This window comes from Micrasema longulum, unplaced genomic scaffold, assembly GCF_059751315.1.
Source record: "Micrasema longulum isolate JH-2025_06_02 unplaced genomic scaffold, ASM5975131v1 h1tg000045l, whole genome shotgun sequence".
NCBI classification, from domain to species: Eukaryota; Metazoa; Arthropoda; class Insecta; order Trichoptera; family Brachycentridae; genus Micrasema; species Micrasema longulum.
In genome coordinates, this window is record NW_028277252.1 from 832,553 (window position 1) to 852,902 (window position 20,350).

Below are 20,350 nucleotides of genomic sequence, written 5' to 3' on the forward strand. Positions count from 1 at the left end.
CGGTATCACCCAAAAAAGATACATAATATTAATAAATTACCACTTGCAATAAATAATAATAATAAGAGAACAAATGTAGCAACTTTCAGTGATAACTGTCATCAAGCGGAAGCGACACGGTTGGCAAGACCATATACACCAGATTCCTTCTGAGAAACTTAACCACGTTTGTCTACTTTACAAAGCGTCAGGTTCTCGACGCCTTGGACGTCCACTGCTACTGTTCTTTGTCAGTTTATGTCAGAACTAAAGGACGCGAATCTGACTCGAGAAATTTATTTGGATATCATAAGTTCCAACTAGAAAAAAGACATGGAATGATTGCGATGTATTGAATAAAAAAAAACAGATGTAAATAAAAGCTAAATTATGGAAAATTTTAAATTACCAAATGTTACTCTTCAATTTTTTTTAACCAACCTTTCATTTTTACTTACGCAAAATTATTTTATTTTGTCTCCACGGGTACTCGCGCTAAACAGTCTAAATAATACATATCTTGAGATGTATAGGTACGTAAAAAATTTAGAATTCTGGTTATGTCGAGAAGTTGTTTCTTAAACGATTCATCCCCCAGGCATTTTCCCGCCCAAAACGTCATCAGATGTCAAAACAAGAGATCGTGACTGGTTGGTTTTCCCTTAGAAATTTCCTTGGCTGCATCACGCTGCGCTGTCTTTATGCACTAAAACACGTAACATAATCCCACACCCTAGAGGGAAATGAGACATTTTGTATAATATTCTAGGACTGCAAATATCTAGTTTATTAAAACAATAAAAACTGTTTTAAAATTCATTAGTTATTATTTGACAGTTCTCTAAAATTGATAGTGCGGAATGTTCGAGGTGCAATTTCCGGTGAGTTCTGTGCTGTATTTTGTACTAAAATTGACCACTGTAATGGGCCTAGCCTGGCCTGTTGTAGTGAAAAAATAAACCTTTTTGTTTACTTACTTGACGCAATCCATATCCGCTCCTTAGGTGGAGCATATGGTGTCCACAAAATCTCTCCAGGCATCTGTCTGCTGCGTGGATGTCCAGGACCGCGAGAACCTGATGCTTTTTAGTAGACAAGTGGGGTCGAGGCTCTCGGAAGGCATCCATAATACATGGCCAAGGCAGCCGTATCGCCCCCGCTTAGTGACGAATATCACCGGAAATTTGCGAGTTTGTTGTCTTATTTTTTAATTTCTTACTAAGTCGTACCACCACCGCACACCCAATATTTTTCTGTGGTAACTTTTCTCAAAGCTCAATCGTTTGCCGTTTTGGGCCGTAGAGAGATGCCACGATTTGAATCCGTCGAGGAGAATAGGTGGCAGGCATTGTGCGACATTCTAAAACTTATTCTTACAAGTCTCCATAAATATATTATACATTATGTCATGATTTTTGTTTTCATTTGCACAGAATTGTAAAAGAAATAAATATATATATACACACAGTATGGGCATATAAATCGTGTAATTGATCAATCATTAATTTACCCTGATGGATAAGTTTCCGTATGTAACTAAGTATAAGTGACGCAACATATCAACCCTATTTGATGTTATGAATCCCTCACTTCATGTTTTATTTTATTTAACCTCTTTTTAAATGCACGGTAAAGGAGTATGTGACAATCAATCATGGTGGAATGTGTCATGTGAGTAGACAAACATCCACTTCCCCGTGGGAATGGCTGCTAGAAGTTCCATAAACTATTCTGAAAGTAAACTTGGGTAGAACAAAGATTTTCCATAAAACACAATACGATTCGAGGACGTTTTTCCTTGTACAAAATGGCGTTTATTCCCTCAGGCTGTTTCACTTCAGCGTAAATGTGAATAAAGTTCCACTTGACCGTTTGTAGGTTGTGAATTTTTAACATCGCATCTCTTCGTATATTTATTGAAATAAAATCTACGTTTTAATAAAAAAATATCTTTTCAAAAATTCAATTGGTTTAAAACAATCATTTTCTGGTCAATTCGTTTTTGTAAACAATCTTATTATTTTATTTATTTTTATTTATTTATTCACACTCTTTATCAAAATACAATTCCATGTTCACTTTGCCCAGCTAACAAGGGTACATACCCCGTTCCAAGCTAGACAATTACATTTTAATATATAAAAATAGTTAACAAATTAATATAGAGCACAGACAAACAAAATATAAACTTATTCGGATACACATTTTGATTCATATACATACAGACATACACATATATACAAACATATATATAAATATACACATATATACACATGTACATACACACACACACGTACATACACCCATGCGCATACACATACATACATTCATAAAAACATAGACAATTTATTTATGCGAAACTTCATGGTTGTCATCTATAAATATATATTTTTAAAATTATTCCTTATTTTTTATATTTTATTTTTGACATCCAGTAAGGTTCTCCAATCCGTGGCATGCATCAACTTTTCTGACTCCCTAAGACCAATGTCATGAAAGAGCGAAGTCAACACCTTCCGTAACTTGACAACACTCCCGTCTTTCCACGATTCTGGCAAAAGGTTATGGACCTTTTTGTCTACGTAATAGTGTTGTCTCGATGCCAGAGCAGTGTTGACCCCTTCACTTAGTATCAGATCCCTATTAGAGTATCTTGTATTATGGTTGTGGTTGACGCTCGGGTAAATGTCTCTATTTATGTGTGTAACCACTACCGTTCTTAATATATACTGTTGAATAATATTCAGTACTCTGAATTCTTTGAAGAACAAGTCACTTGGATAGCGAAATGTTTTTTTAAAAATGACTCGGATTAAAGATTTCTGTGCAATTGCTACAGGTTCAAGGGCGGTTTTTGTGCAAGCTCCCCAACCAATTAGACCGTAAGTCAACACAGAATTTGCCAGTGCATGGTAAAGGTGTTTCATTATTACAATATTTTGAATTTGTCCAAATGTTTGTAGACAGGCATTAAACATAGGTAAAGAATTGTGTTATATAATCACTTTTACTAACTGTGTAACTATTAATTCACAAATCTAACCTTACACTTACTATGTATATTTGTACATCATATTACATTTACATATTCGTTAGGTTTTGTAGTATTTTCCTTATTGTTTTTCTGGTTTTTCGTTTGTATAAAGCAGGGGCAAATCGTCCAAATAAGCGATTATGCTCAGCTAACCATTATATTTGAATTACGATAATAATGTTTTATAGAAACTTTGTTTATGGTTTTTTTTTGTTATATATTATAAATAACCATTACCGTTTATATATTCCTACAAAATAACTATAACGCGCGCCCTGCGCTTAGCCCGTTTTTAGAGAACGATAAAACTAGCCAATTACCTCAGCTTATTGCTCCATACAAAATAGTACAATATATTTTACATCTTTAACCCAGTCGGGGTTTTTTAAGTACAAAAACAAACTTACAGATTACAAATATAACTTAAAGATTTTCTATTTGGAAACGAGTATTTCGAACATTATTTCCGAAAGACAATTTTTTTTGATGGGATGCAGTTGACATATTATGTATCACATAAAAAAAAGTTCAACTATGCTGTACATTAAAAAAAAACTATGTAAATCTGCGAAATAATTATCCATAATCTAAAGACATACATCAAATTGAAAAAAAAAAAATTCATCTCTATTATATTTTTATCTTTAAGGAATGTATTGAACATAGAGCTATGAAAAATTAGTGTCTTAAGTCTCGATTTACAATATGTAATTTCAAGTACACTATTCGTTCGTTTATCTTTGACTTATTTCTTTTTCTACGTTTTTTATTATTTTATATATATATATTTTTTTTTACCAGTATACTACAACAAAACACAAGTAGTTGTTTGCACTGTATTTTTAATACATGTATTATTTTTAGAGAAATCCTATGAAAAGAGTATAATTAATCATTTTTTGTAATATCTCTTAATGTTTATCCGTGATTAAGTATCTAAACTGAATAAAAGTACGACAAAATTATTATAAGAGCCATTTAGCGTTTAAATAGATCATTTAACCTCACGAAATTCAATTTTTTTTTTTAAACGGAACATAATTTTGAACATAAATCCGTTGATCGGAGGAGTTATTATGATTTGTGCTCTGATGCAACTTTTTTTTAACCGATGTTATCACATTTTGGTAAAAGGCCCTAATTGAGGAAAAAATGTAAAAAGTGCTGATTTTATGAATTTATCAACTATGACAATTGAAATTGAAAATGGATTATTTCGCGCCGCGGACTGAACGATTTCAGTTTGTTTAAAGTGCTGGATATAACAATCCCGATTAATGAACATTTTTTCACTCCAATCATTTTACCCCCGCAAAATGCATGGCAAAATGCACCGTGCGTACACAATGCACAATAATATTTACTCATGCACTGCCCATAGTGGAATGCATGTCCGAGTGCACTAGAGCGCTCGTGCACCTGTTGTTTTGGCTGAATTGAAAACATTTTTTCGATTCGTGTTAATTAAAAGAAAATAATTAAAGTCCGATAGTTAAAGTTATGGATAAATAATCATGTTTTCCATCCATTTAATGCAGCATTAAAGTAAATTATTTAAAAAAATATCGGCTTCGTGGTGTAATGGTATGCGCGTTTACCTACCATGCAAGAGGTCTCGGGCTCGATTCCCGACAGGTTGGTATGAAATATTTATTTGAAACGGTGTTTTTACACCAAACATATTTTATAGTCCCTGGACTGGTACCTGAAGAGTGCGATTGATCATCTTACCTTCATGTAATAAAAATCATCAAGAGACACCGCGATTGGTGTCCCAATGCAGTGCCCTATGCACTATATGTTGCGGAATGGGAATGAACTTAAGGAATTTTAAAATTAAGTAAGATATTTCCAACGCTATCTGTTATAGACAAATTTGAATAATTTTTTTATAGTTTTTATTTTATTTATTTTTATTATTAGTCAGTTTTTTACCTAAAATTTCATTCATTTAATAAGTTTGGATTTCCTATATTTTATTATTTTATAACGTGAACTTTAAATTCGTTAAAATCGAAAGTTTAAACTTAGTACATACACCTACTTTATATTAAAAAGCTATTTATTTTAAATAATTAAAATTCTGATTAAGCGCAAATCTAAGCAAAAAGGCAGATTTTTAGTCAAAAATCACAAAACGAGTTATAAATGAGGTAATGTTCTACAAGAAATTTTGAACAATTGATACAAAAAAATATTTCAGTTTTAAAATTGATAAGTATAACGATTTTTAAGTTTTTAAAGCAATAACACAATTTTTATTTATTATTTATTATTTATTTATTTATTTTTTCACATATTCACTCTAAAACAATATTTACTCAAAACAGAACACTTTGCGATATATTTTTCATAGTTTCCACACCTTACAGTTCAATTAATTTGGTTCACTCACTATTTAATTACATAATTTGTCGGAGCTACACACAAGTGCGACCGGCCAAGCCGGCGCACTACGAATCAAGGAGCTCTGCGTTTGTTTGGACATGTAGAGCGAATGGACAGCGAAAAAACGGCTAAGAATATTTACAATGCGAATGTTAAAGATGGACATGTCAAAAGTCGGAATAGTCGGCGCGTGAGCATGAGAAGATGTATGAATGTAGAGGAAGCTATATCCGTATACAAAGATAGAGTAATGTGGCGTTTTATCCTCTCTGCCTACCCTTACGGTGAAACGGCATGACGGTTTGTTTGTTTGTTAGATATTTATAAGCAAAATTTCAAAGTAGATATGACACGCGCGGGTTTGATGAATTAAAAACAATTGAAACACTGTGTTTTCACTTATGATTACTCACTCTTTTTTTGCATGAAATTGATAAATGCTAAACAGTTTTATATCTCAAAATACATTGAGCTGTAATATTTAGAGATAACACTCGATACAAATCTGAGCAAAAAAGTCGTTCCCAAAAGAAAAGAACGACCAGCGGAGGGAGCAAGTATCGTCACGTCATATCACGTCGACTTTGACAAGCAAAACAAGTAGTTCAGTAAAAAGCACGGACTGTTTACATCGGTCTTCTTTAAGTTCTATTCAGTTCGTCGCTCCCTTCCGCATTCGGGTCACCTTTGTTTATCGTTTCACCATACGCCCGACTAACTGAGCAGGACAGAGACAGGAGATAACTGGTAACATATTCATAAAACGTTTTTTAACATTAAAATAGCTATTTTAAACAAGTATTCATTAGGATAAAAACATTAGTTAATGGTAAAAGGTTATACCATCGCTTTTCCAGATCGATTTGTACAGTATCTTAGCGTACATATAGGCATTTTAGTAATTGAGAGGAGAAAAGTAGCCGGTGAACGCTTGCAACAGACTAAAGTCCGTTCTATCAAATATATGCCAACGGTTGCAGGGAAAATATTTCGAAGGCTCATGTTTACGCATATGACTTTTGCAAATAAATGCATTTTAGCTTAAAACGGCAGAAATATTGTTTCCATGACTATACATTTTGTAAAATTTTGGGAGTAAGTAGGTAAATATTTTACCTTGACACATTATTTCTACCTTTAATGGCTTAAGTAATTCAATAAATTGTATAAGTGTTAATTTAAAATTAAAAAACAAAATACATTTTGTAAGTTTATTAGTCTCGCGAAGACTTTGTGTCTATCTTTACCCAATACAATATTACAACGTTGTAATATTATTCGGTCTTTTCTCTGTAAATGAATCAGTTATTCACAGTATTATATGGTCACAAAAGGGTTCGTAAAGTACACTGTACGAATAAACAAGTGCACAAAATCATAACCCAGAAAATTCGGCGTGCTTTTGTATGCGTCCGAAGCAGATTCGCGTTAGTTCCGCTTCGCGCCATGACGCGCTACTTTCAATACAACAATCATCTAAGTTCACCATTCATGATGCCAAATAATGCACTCGCTGGGCGTATTTATTATTATTATCTTTACACTTGCCCTCATGAGCAACCCCCTCGCCGGGTGTAAAATCCGATAAATTCGGATCCATGTAAATCATAAGCGGGACTGGAAACAGGGGCGGCCGCCCTCGTAATGTGTTAATTAAGGGGGTTTGCCCATCGCCGAGGGATGAAAGTCAATTTACACTTTACACAACATGATACAGCTCATTTCACATGCGGATCTGGCTCGCCGCGATGTGCGGAGGGTGCCGACAGGGCACGCAGCCTTCTTTTAGGGCAGTGATCGCTTATTTTTGGAGGCACCCACTGCGAGCCGGGGAAGCGACCGATATTCTCGTTTGATTTGAGTTATGCTTGAGGATATTCGCAGCCCTAATTGGTACTATTTATTTTTCAGAACAAATCAAATTCGGAATCAGTAGGCTAATGGCAGAAAAGACTGACGACGAAGAAGAAGATGCGGTTCCTCTTCACAACAACAATATTTACCCCAAGGCCATGTATGCCTCGATGGAGAGAACCGGATCCATATGCAGCCCTACCCGCTCGCGATCTCGTTCCCACTCGCGGTCCCGGTCCCGTTCCCGCTCGACTTCTCCGGAGCTGGAAGTGGACTCCCCGCCACCCCCGCGAGTGCCGCCTACCCCTTCGCCCGTCCCGGAGTTGGGCAGCAGCCCGCCCATGAAGCGCTCCGAGACCTTCTCCGTCAGCGCCCTGCTGCGGCCCGACCACCCCCGCCCCCAGCGCTCCCCGCCCGCCGAAGGTCCCTCCTTCAGCGAATCGGTTACCGTAACGAGATCTCTGTTCTACCCCAACATGCCGTTCGCGGGATTTTTAAGAGATTCTAATATTCAAAAAAGTAGTCAGGAATATTCTCCGGGTACGAGTCAAGGGTTTTTTCCCAGACAATTTGTGCCACCGGGGTTTTTCCACCCCGCGATGTATCCCACGAACCCGATGATGAGCGGAAAAGAGAGTGACGAAAGAGGGTTTCTCGCGAACCCTGCCTCCTTGTACCTGAGTGCTGTTCAAGCCGCAGCAGCTGCGGCGCTTCAAGTGGGCGGTGGTCAGGGAAGTGGGTCGCCTTACTGCCCTCTGCCCGCCGAGGAACTGTTTCGGTTGAGCCAACTCCACGCGCAGCACCAACTGCTTCTGAGGCCAGGAGTACACTCTCACGGCCACCCCCTCTCAGATGTTTTCTCCTGTGTAAAGTGCGAAAAAATGTTCTCTACTCCACACGGATTGGAAGTGCACGCCCGTCGTTCCCACAACGGCAAAAGACCTTTCGCTTGTGAGCTCTGCAATAAGACTTTCGGACATGAAATCAGCCTTAGCCAACACAGGTAAAAATACATATCCTAAAATTAAGGTAAACTTACATTATATTAGCACAATAAAACTCCAACTATTCGGATAAATAAGCACCTGTCGTTATTATCTAAAATTATTCTTAAACAAGCCCAGCAAAGTCTATTACTTTAGCGAAAAAACGCGCTGGCCGCCAGCGCCCTTTTGAAATAATTGTGATTATAATTTTTTTGTTACCTTTGTATTTTTTATTTCCTGATATTTGGCATTCCGGATGACTAAAATTGGATTAACGGAGTTCTACTATGTATATTGTTTTATTATTTTCTTTTTTATTTATTTACACATTTGAAAAATACGAGTATTTGCAAAATAACAGACCAATATTCTACTTCAGCGCTAAGGATAAATTAATCAAACAAGCAAATTGGTCCATATTGAAGAATACTTGAGCGAATCTATCGGTTCCAATGCCTGTCCTAAGGACCCAACATCCAACATGTTGCGACAAAAAAAATATATCAGAACGTATTTGCAAAGTGTAAACATATACTTACTAATTAGTGATATTTGTACGTATCAATGCGTTGTAGATAAGATTCAATAATTAATCAAAATATGTTTTTTTTTCAGGGCGGTCCACAGCGTGGAGAAAGTATTTGAATGTAAGCAATGTGGAAAGACGTTCAAGAGATCGAGTACCTTGTCAACTCACCTGCTGATACACTCCGACACTAGACCTTATCCCTGCCAGTACTGTGGGAAACGGTTCCATCAAAAGTCAGATATGAAGAAGCATACTTACATCCATACTGGTGAGTCATACTTTTTTTTTTCATGCCTGGCGTAAAAGTCACAGATTTTTGCATACTTTTGATAACCATCTGAAATGCATTAATACTGTGCTCTACTTTTAAAATTATTTTTATTTATTTTAATTATTTTATTTTATTCATTTTGTTTATTTGGTTTATTTTGTTTATTTTGTTTATTTAATTATTTTGTTAATTTTATTTATTATGATTCACCAACAATTAACAATATATCCGACATTGGTATAATAATAACAGTTTGTTATGTTTAGATATTGTTCATCGATTGTTTGTGAACACGACATGCACAAATAAGTTTTAAAAAAGCTTATAATTTTATGTGCTTTGCTCAGTATCAGAATGTTGCATGAGGGTAAGGTGACTATCCTTACGCTTTAATTGCCAATCCAGGAACATGAAATATTGCAGTGTAGAATAATTTTTCCAAACAATATTTCATGACGACCTTTCCAGGAGTCGAACTTGGAGCCTTATTCAAGGTAAGCGAACGCGTCAATATCCTGACATACACTACGAGACAGACTTAACTCCACTCGATGTCTTTATTCAATATGTATAGAGAGACATTGGAAAAAAGCACTCGTCCAGGATTCTATTTATTTTTTATTTAGAATCTTGAAGTAGGGCACACATAAACATATTATTATGTGTGCTCTAATACATATATTTAATTTATAAAGTGTTAAACACACATTTTATCTTCATAAATGTTTTTTCCAATGTCATAATATTTTTTTTACTGTCTTATATAAAATGGAATTTCGTGATTTCACCTTTTTTATAAATGGGTATTGGTATTCTTAATAGAGTAAATATTTTATCTTTATATATATAATTCCTCTGTACGTGTGATGTCACCGAATTCCTCCTAAACGGCTTAAACGATTTACGTGCGGTTTTCAGAGAAATATAGATCTTTGCGCTGTGAGTGTTCATAGATATTAAAATCTTCAATCCAATATGTAAAAAAGAAGTAAGGAGTACACATGTTTTATTCATCGATATTCCAGGGTTGCATTCGAGGAGAATGCATTTACAAAAAAATAGAATGATGTTTGCGTATAAAAAAGTTAGTTTTTGAATGTTTACAAACAGCATTTGTTTTTTGTGGATCTCAATCAGATTATTTCCTTAAATTTCTTATGATTTCTACCCATTTATTAATTTTTACTGGATTTTTAGTAATACTAAAATAATATTAATTTCAATACATTTTTAAAAATCGTATTTCAACATAAGTACTCGTCTGTTGTACCCCTCTGTTGGTGAGAAGACCGGAGTTTGACGTTTGCAAAAAGATTGCCATATTTGAAAAAAAAAATATGTTTTGGAATTCAACTATAAACAAGTACCTAGGTACCTACTTATCAATGAAAAGTCTTTTTCCAAGGTAATAAATAACAGGCAAGGCAACGTTCGGGCAGGACAACGTCTGTCGGGTCCGCTAGTATTTATATATAATACATAATTATTTCTGCTTTCTTTTGAATCCTCCAACAATGTTTAGGATCTCTGAATCAATACCAACATATTCATGAAAACCACATATGTACAGGACCGTGCTCTGGGAGCCGAGAATTAATATTCAGGGAAATTTGGTCTGTGTTATAATAATTGTTCTCTCTCCAGTCCGCGGTCGAATTGTGGTCCAAGCACCTAAACAGGTATCATGTTTGTGTGAAATGGCGCCCAGCTATAGTAATTATTGTTCATTTGTAAGGGCTGTTTTAATCCGAGCGTAGGTCCACCTCGGTTAACTGACATTAAGAGCTTATTCAAAGCGTCGATCCACTCTCCACTATCGTATGAAGGTAGCCGCAGATTAAACTATTGTTAGCTACTTCAGATCAGAGGATTTTAAGACCTTTGTATGGTTCGCTTTTGATACAAAGGATTTATAATCCGTTTTAATATACCGAAACTTATTTAATCGTTTATGTAGGTTTTTGGTGTGGTTTACTTAGGTGGTTAACACCAGAACATTTTTCTTAAATTGGACGTAGTTATGTACAGTGCACAATTTTGAAAAAATGCTATATTGATGTTATCGGATGCCGTAAGGTCAATTCTATATTTTGCTAAAAACACTGGCCGCTTTCTTACAAAAAAACTGTAATAATCATCTGAAAAATCTAAAGGTATATTTTTTTTGCACCAGGCCAGGAGGCCCAATTACAGTGGTGAATTACATCACAGAACACCTAGGCATAAGAAAAATTGCACTAATTATTGTGTTCTCATCGGGAATCAAACCCGGAAACTTCCATGTATGAGTCAAGCGTCTTGACCACTACACCAGATATGCTGATGGGAAGATTAATCCATCCAGAAAAGTGGATCCATCCAATTATTTCAATTTTACAAACTCTTTTATTTGAAAATACTTAAAGTAAAAAACATGTTTTAATACAGAATGCCACCTCATATGTTCAAAGTTTGAATGACGTATTATTCAATATAAGTTCTAGCTGTTTTCTGCAAAATGCATATTTTAGACTTCACAGAAAAAATCATCAAAATATATTTAACACATAATTATTAAATCATTTTTAAAGTTAACACAATAATTTAATTAAGTCATTCTTTACAATTAAGTACCCTAATATAAATATAAAATAATATGTCGAACATATAATGACACAACATACATTAGAGTATTACTAGGGCGGGATGTTTTCTGCAAAATGCACATCTTAGGATGTGTGGTCAGCCAGACTTTAAAAATCATCAAAACTGGTTAAATACATTATAAAATTATTTTTTATATTATAAAAAAACAAATCAATGCATTATTTATCATTTGTCAAGGTGAAAAACATTATCACTGTTAAATTTGATCCTTCACTCTTTTCACAAAAGTGCTGCTTTCTGCATAACTACGTTAAATTATCGATCTGTTTAAATTATAAAGTTTTAAATAAAAGTAACATTAAAAATGTATTTTTATGTATAATTTATTTATTACTACTACATTCTACGACAGAGAGCTATCCTGGCTTACATTACTACTTACTTTCACATTCATGCATCTTGTCATACATGCCCTTCGGTTGTATCTAGACCAGACGTAAAGATTTTCTGATCATGGCACGTCTTTTTTATTCGTCCCCGTCCAACGTTACCATTAATTTTCGACATGTATTTATATTTTACCATTCTTTCGTCGAGAACATCTCAGTTAACCTGTCTTAATCTTATAGATTATACCTGTTTAAAATTTGCACACCGCCTGATTTCATCATTCGTGACCCTGTCATATACACATTCGTCTAAGTAGAAGCCTGGAAACATAAAAAAGATTATCTACAGCTTTAAAAAAAACACTTTGGATATCAGCAAAATCAAATACTTTGAGGAAGCAAACAGAAGCGTATTTGAATATTTAAAAATTTAGCTATAAAACTGTGCATACCCTTTAATAATGATACTCGAATCCCATATTACACGCTCTCAAAAACCGCAAGAGGGTATCCACCAAATATCTAGGCGTAATCTCCTTATTTAATCCCGTGTCATCCACGACGATGATCCGCCATTACTGTCTTGTATCTGCACCACTATCCAATAGTGGTTAGCCCCGTCATCCCTAAGATCATAACCAAACTAGGAATCCAGAGCAAAAAGGGTAGAGAGACACTTCACAACTATCACGATTATTTGAATATCGATGTGATATTTTTCTACTCGGGTTTCTATTACTCGGAGCGTTTGCCTACTGGGTATCAGGTTATAGAGCCCACCGTCTTAAGAACAACTCCCCAAAAGCCGGTAATTAGTAAATAATTCATCTAGGGTTGGGAAAGGGGTAGAAACCCTTCAGGACCGCCCCCTATTTCTTCCTCTCCTGCCCCTATTCACCCGGTGATTTCCTTCCCACACCCCGTCCCCATCTTCGCGATGCTTTGTAATTAATAATGGTACGAAAATATATTTAGCGAGGGTTTGATACATGGAAGGTATATTGCTTTAGCATCTAGCTCATTAGGTACACGTAGCATCTGAGAGAATGCGGATTATCCCAATGATTTTCACTAGTGAGTTAAGCTTTACACAACGCACCGATGCAGTGCTTTATACACTTTAGGTAATGATAAGAGTAAGAAGATATATAAGATAAAGGAAAATGTGGTAGAGCGAGAGTTTCACCTTATATCTCTGATTGGAGGTTCAATAATATTACGAGAAATCATAAGCTTATTACATCACAAATCGCCATAAAGGATTATTTTGTCCAAAGTTAGAATCTGTGATTTTTCCACGGCAAGTCAGAAAGGTGCCTTATCCACTAAGACAAATCAAAGACAACTCGGCAGCTAACGTTATTTTTTTAATCTCCTGGCAGTCACAATTATTATTACAATTCACCAATACCTAGACTACATCGGCTAGGTAACGAGTATGGTGAAGTTGATATATTTCATCTGTCTTTATATAAATATAGGTTAAGTATTCAAAAGGTTATAAATTAATTTGTATAAAACTTCTTAATATTGTTCATTATTTACTATTTTTTTTCTCATGTATCTATATAATAATGTATATACTTATATGTATGTATATGTATGTGTGTATGTTTTCAAATGTAAATTTATTAAATATTTTTCTATGAACCCTATACCTATGTTGGTACATTTCCTTATTTTTACTTATTATTGTATCTTTTAGCTTTTCTTATGTTATCTTCAATTTTAACTAAATTTAAATACTTATGTTTCACTGCTGCACTTGAATGTAATTTCTAATATATGTAAAAGCCCATAGGGCGTGTAAATTAATAAATAAATAAATAAACATTAAATAAAATAAAAACATTTTCTATCAAAGACTATACACTATACGGAGCCTTCTCTTTTATTCTTTCTTCTTTTGTGATACGAGGCAAAAATAAGAGCAATATTTTTTCAGCTGTAGAATGCCGCACAAATCCTATTATAAGTATTTGCTCCTGAAATACACATCTACAAACATTTACTCATACATCATATTCCATTGAGAATGGGTGAAAATTGAGGGTACTAATTGCAAAGTCAGTTAGCTCCTTTTTTTCCTCTAATAATGCAGCTTTAAACAACTACAACCTTTACACCAATTATTTACTTATTGACTTTCAAATCTATTTCGTTTTAAAACTGATTTGAGTCAGTGTTAGTTGCAAAATCACTTACATCCACCGGTCGCCATTCATTTATTCGAGCATTGGGAGTGGCTTCAAATTTGGTTACATTGATAATTAATTTGGGATTATTTCTATTAAAATTTATTTCAACAGAGAGGGAAAACATTTAATAGTAATACTGAATCTAAACATTCTTAAAATCTACTTAAATTAACAAAGTGTATAATTAACAAAAGGTATGTATATACCAGGGGCGAACCGTGTATAGAAGCGATTATGCGCAGCTTACCATTATATTTGACAAACCATAATGATGTTTTATTGTAACTTTATTTACAGAAAAACAAATAAATAATTACCATTTATTTTAAATCATTTCCACCGTTTGTATTTTTATCCTAATATAAATATAAATTTTAATAAAGCGCGCCCAGCGCCTGAGGTTAGCCAAGAAACTAGCCGATTATTCCAGCTTATTTTTTCATACAAATAAGTATACTATATTTTGAATGTCTTAACCCCAGTGCGGGTTTTTTCTCCTAGATTAAACTTGCAGATTACACAAATTATTTGAACATTCTTGATTTGGAAAACAGTATTTCAAACATTGTTTCTTAAGGACTATTTTTCTTTGAGATGGTAATTTTAACATAAGACCATAATTACTTTCATGCGTCATATTGCAGAACGTATAGCGCTCCACGCGGCCGTTTTTAGCACTATTAATTACTAGAACAATGCGGCCAGTTGACACTTCAATTGAATACCTAATATCGACTGAATTCATGGTGGTATTTTTTATTTATTTTTTAATTAATTATATATTTAAGTAATAGATAATAAATCTATATAATATAATATATCACGAAGTTACATTTGATTTCATGGATAAAAGTTGTTGTATCCACAGAACCACAGCAGAAAAATATCAATTTATAGTATATATTTCATTTCATTATATCATGTACCTCCTATGTAGGTACAAATATGTTTTTTTTTATTTATAGCTTAACTGTAAATAAAATCACCATTCGCCATTGGTATATACCATAATCTAGGCGGAAATGGCAAGTGTGACATCGCGAGTCAAGAGAGACAACACCGTTTGCTTCTTAAATGCCTGCCCTTGCTTTAGGAACACATATTTCACTTTCCACGGCTATGTAAGTTATTAATCAAGTGTACACGTAGCCACGGCCTTGTGGTGTAATGGTCAGCGCATTTGCTTATCATACGAGAGATCTCGGGTTCGATTCACGACATGGTTGAAATGAAGTATTTATTTTAAAGGGTGTTTTTAAACCAAAATATTTTATAGTCCCTGGACTGGCACCTGAAGCGTACTGATCATCTTACCTTTATGTAACAAAAATGATCAAGATACACTGCGATTGATGTACCAATACAGTGCCCTATGCACCATTAGGTTCGGAAAGAGAATGATGATAATGTACACATTTTAATAAATTCGTAATAAAATATATTTGAGAAATATTTACAGTGCTTGTGACCTATCGCTGACTTTTTTAACCTTTCCCTTACTGTTCTAAAAACACCCACGCGTTGCGGTGCTATGTAGTCACTACACATTAAAAAATAAGAGATTTAAAAAAGAAAAAATGGTATATTTATAGGGAATGGCTTCAATTAACCATAATTTAATTCAAAGATGATAATATTTCAAATCTAACTGATGAAAACATGAAAAAACCATTGGGTATCGCTAACGACTCGGGCGAAACGGACACCCGCGCCAACTTCCGAGAACTACTAAATAACTAGTACTGGGCTACGTGACTGGACATGTAGTTGATATTTGTAATTTATCCCCGATTTTCGATAAAATACTGTTTTTGTGCCTAATAAGTACTAATTATTTAATAACAAATTATTTCAGTCAATACGTAAATATGTGTAATGGAAGAATACTGAAAATCTTAACCCAATATTTATTATATTTATTTATGAAGATATTACAGTTATTAAACGCAATGTGTACTAGCTACACATCACCGGGGAGGAAGTGTTAAGCGGCTACTTTGCATATTGTGTTCACCATGTTGCCTGTGTTTGAACATCCGTGAATATTATTACATCTTAAGTATTTATTGAATTTTTTCGCCTAAGATTTTCCACAGTCAGTTACCGTCGCGTCTCCTCGCAGGAGTCTGTACTAATTATTTAAATGCGGGCAGGTTAGATGTAGTAAATAATTCAGCGCAGGGTTGAGCGTACATAAATACTTGCCGAATGGCTTTTTAATCAGTGTCTTAACTTTTGGTTCGGTGATTAATGGTCCGATGGGGGAACGGTGGGCGAGCGCGGGCGCGGGGGAAGCGGTTTGGATCCAACCCGAGGAGGTATTTAGAGGACAAAGAGGGTCTCACCTGAAGTTGATAACAATTAGGGAATCCTTCGTCATCGGTCTTGGTGGAATTCGCGTGTTTGCTTCACCAACATTTGCGTGGAATTGTGGAACTTCGGAAGTTTTTATCGTAGTCTCACACAGCGTTTATGGAAACATTCCAAATTTATCTCGTTTATCACGTGCTTAAGGACAAATTTGCCTAGAAAAACTATGCAAAAAGTAAATAATTTACTTTGGTTTTCGATACCATTTGTGGACGCCATATACTCCACCCAGGGAGTGGACGTGAATTAATTAGGATGCAATTTTATCCGTATGTACAAAAACAAACTTTAAGCTATCAACTACATAAAATGTCATTTTTACTTCAACTACTATATTTACTATTTATACTATTTACTAATTTCTATAATATTTCTGTCTTAAATTTAAATACAATAATTGGTTCGAACGGTATAAAAATACAGGTTTGTAAGAAAAGGGAATACTTCAAATTTTCAAATTTAAAAGCAAAAAAATATTCAGCAATTAATATTATTTACAAAAAAATGGGTTTGACTCCCGATAACTGCCTTGAGACGGTCACCTCACCAAAGTAGTAGTCTACTGAGTATCATTTTATTGTTGCATACCGTGCATGGTATTTACAATTCATGTTTATATCCTTGTTATATTTTAAATCATTTATTATCTGTATTATAGCCATATCTTTATATATATAATTCTTCTGTCCGTTTGATGTCACTAAACTCCTTCTAAGCGGCTTAACCGACTTACTTGTAGTTTTTTTTCATAATAATGAACTGTGCGCTGCGCATTTTTGTAGATCTTAAAATGTTTAATCTAATCTGAAAAAACAGTAAGGAGCATAAATATTTTATTCATCAACATTTATGTATATTTGTAGATACTGCTATAAATAATAACACAAAATAAATCGTGTAAATTAATTTCTTGACACGGGTTGTGCCCAGTGAGATGTTCATATAGAAAAAAAATATTGGATGAATTATCAAAAAAAAAAACAAATAAATTTTCAATATACGCATAAAATAAAAACAAAAAACATTCCAATAATAAAAAGCAAATTATTCCAACATATAACTTTTAAGGAATCTATGTGCTTATCTTTGAAAGTATTAATGATTAAATCTCTTGATTTCAAAATTATGAAAAGATGTCTGATATACCTATATAAAGCTAACTTACTATTTTTCAAAGTCATATTCGGTTTAAAAAAGGGCAAAATTTACAAAGCGTGTAATGTAATGTAATTTCACAAAAACATTTTGAAATGCATTGTCAATTTTTTTTAGTAATTTTTTTTTAAAGTTTTTAATTCATAACTACATACGAATCCAAACGGCTTCTCCGTTGCATACACAATTATGGAAATGGAGGCAATTTCTAACCACTCTCGTTTTTAATTACTTATTCTATAGGAAAAAATTGCCACTGATTATACTCGAAGTAAAACCCACTGGGGAGACGGAGCTAATTTGATACCGTGTTTAATTTTTTTCCTCTCACGTCTGCTTCGTATCTCGGAGACAATTAGCGTCCGCCACGACTTACCCCGGCCTCCTCATAATAATGAATGTCTGTTTGCTTTTTCATTTTACTGATTTTTTTCGAACTTTTTTCAGCCAGTTTCCCGCGACTGCAAACTGTTTGTTTTTTGTTTTGTTTGCTTATTCCCAATTATTTTGAAATACTGAGCACCTAAGCATTTTGTTTCAAATAAAACGCTAAATGAGTCATTCGTACCTTTCTCGAAAAACAGGATTCATTTGTCAATCAAATCTATACAAATATTTAATTAAAATAGACTTAGTTTTTAAGTTTATAAATATGATAGAGGTTTCATTATAAAAAATCATTCAATAAGTATTTAACTAAAGAAAAATAGTAAAAACCCGTAGATTACTTTTTTTGAACTGTAGTCGCTGGAATTTAGACACATGGGATAAGGCGAAATTGCTAACGGCATTATTTCCAGATTATTCTGGTGATGTCAATATGCCCCACTAAGTATCAAATGTGGAAAAGAAAAACAAGAAAATACATTTCTTTGGAATCTACACTTCACTGAGCCATTTTTCTTTTCAGCTAAAAATTATGAAAAAAAAAATTCCAGGGCTTAAGTAAAAAAATCCCAACAGGATCAATTGTTAACGTAATTATAAAAAATAATTTTACTACCTTAATCAAATAATTAATATATTATAAAAAAAATTAAACCTTTTTATTTTTTTTTAGATAGATAAATAAAATTCTTCTTCTTCTTTTCCACATCCGCTCCTAAGTGAAGCATGTGGACATCACCAGTTGCCTCCAGGAGACCCTATCGCCAGCTAGCACTCTCGCTTCTTCCCGTGTCAATCCAGCGCCCTTTAATTCCGCCGAATATAGTCTAAAGATCGTCATTGACGGCCTTCCAGGACGGCGTGATCCTGCAGGTTTAAAGAAGAGGTAACTAGGGTTTAGGTTCTCCTGAGGCATGCGCAGCACGTGTCCAAGCCAGGCCCACCGCCGTATCCTCAAGACGCTCGTTATAGGAGGCTGCTGCGTCCGTTCTCGGACTTCAATGTTAGTTATAAAATCAAACCACCTTATACCTAATATTCTTCTCAAGCACGTACTCTCAAAACTCAGAAGTTTGGTGTTTAATGATAAATAAAAGAGTAATTGTTAATAACTTATTCATGATTTCGTAGTTTACTGCCTGATGTTTAAATTAAAATGAAATAAATCGATAATTTTCGGTCCCTTTTCGCTGTATTCTATTTGAATTTCACGGAATTCAAAACCTGCATATTTTTACATACCAAACTCCGTCCGAATATTAAACTTAAAATCGAAGATTTCTTCTGGGGGCAGCTTTGGTATTCAATAAAATGCTAATGCTCTATCTATTAATCATCGTTTTCCAATCTTGCCATCGCTTCATTTGCAAGGAATTCTCATAGCCCCCCACTCCTGGGAAAGGGCGAGAGGTGGAGATGCGTCGAGGGAGTGGGGACATTTTTATATCGGGTTAATTACTTTCTGAAGCACGTTTTTTGCTAATGCCTCGTTCTTTGTGTATCCTTCGCGGAGGAACTTGGCGTACTTAACTCTTGATTTCAGAATAAAGGAAGCTGGCGGAATCGCACGTAGAACCACCCACTCTTTTTTTAATCAAATCAGAAGATTTCCAAGTGTCCCTCGCAGCTTTCTCTGTTAAGATTCAGCTCTGTTAATGCTTAAACGTCGTTAAAAAAGATTACACCCGCACTTCTGTTTTATGTGTATGTCTCAGTTTTTTTAATCAAAGTGATATTTTGTTTTAATTGGTGTTAAGAATTTGCAATTCCGCTTTACACTTGTTCCCTTGAAAAAATAATTGTAAAAAAAAAGTCACATCATTCCTTTTACTACCGGTATCTAAATATTCATGCCCAATCAATTTAATCCCAGTTAGAGAAGAATTCACTTCCCTCTTTTCTCAATCCAATAAAATGCATTTTATGTACTTCTAGATTACCTTCTTTATTTATTAGTTTATACAAACATTGTTACAAAAATTGCACAAAAAACACTCTGGCAAATTCTGCTTGTACTAGGAGTAGGCTCAGTATATGAAGGGTCGGTAAGCCAAAAATATTAGTATGCCTAATGTTGCGATCGGTATGGGCAAATGCTTGTTCTAAGAAACCGATTTATTACGCAAATGTGGTTTTCAAATATGTTTCCTATAAATAAAAATAATATTGAAGTAATAAATAATCGTTATAGCCCAAAAGAGAAGAAAAGAAAAAAAAAGTAAAG

At 34.2% G+C, this 20,350-nt stretch overlaps 1 protein-coding gene across 1 annotated transcript in view; it reads left to right on the forward strand.

Annotated features, from left to right (window-relative positions):
• Nucleotides 1–20,350, forward strand: part of sens-2 (zinc finger transcription factor senseless-2) — a 120,846-nt gene that overhangs the window by 42,442 nt on the left and 58,054 nt on the right. Inside the window, exons 3-4 of the mRNA XM_088228189.1 lie at nt 7,313–8,258; nt 8,857–9,038. Coding sequence (XP_088084315.1) covers nt 7,313–8,258; nt 8,857–9,038 — 1,128 coding nt within the window. The remainder of the gene's footprint in view (nt 1–7,312; nt 8,259–8,856; nt 9,039–20,350) is intronic.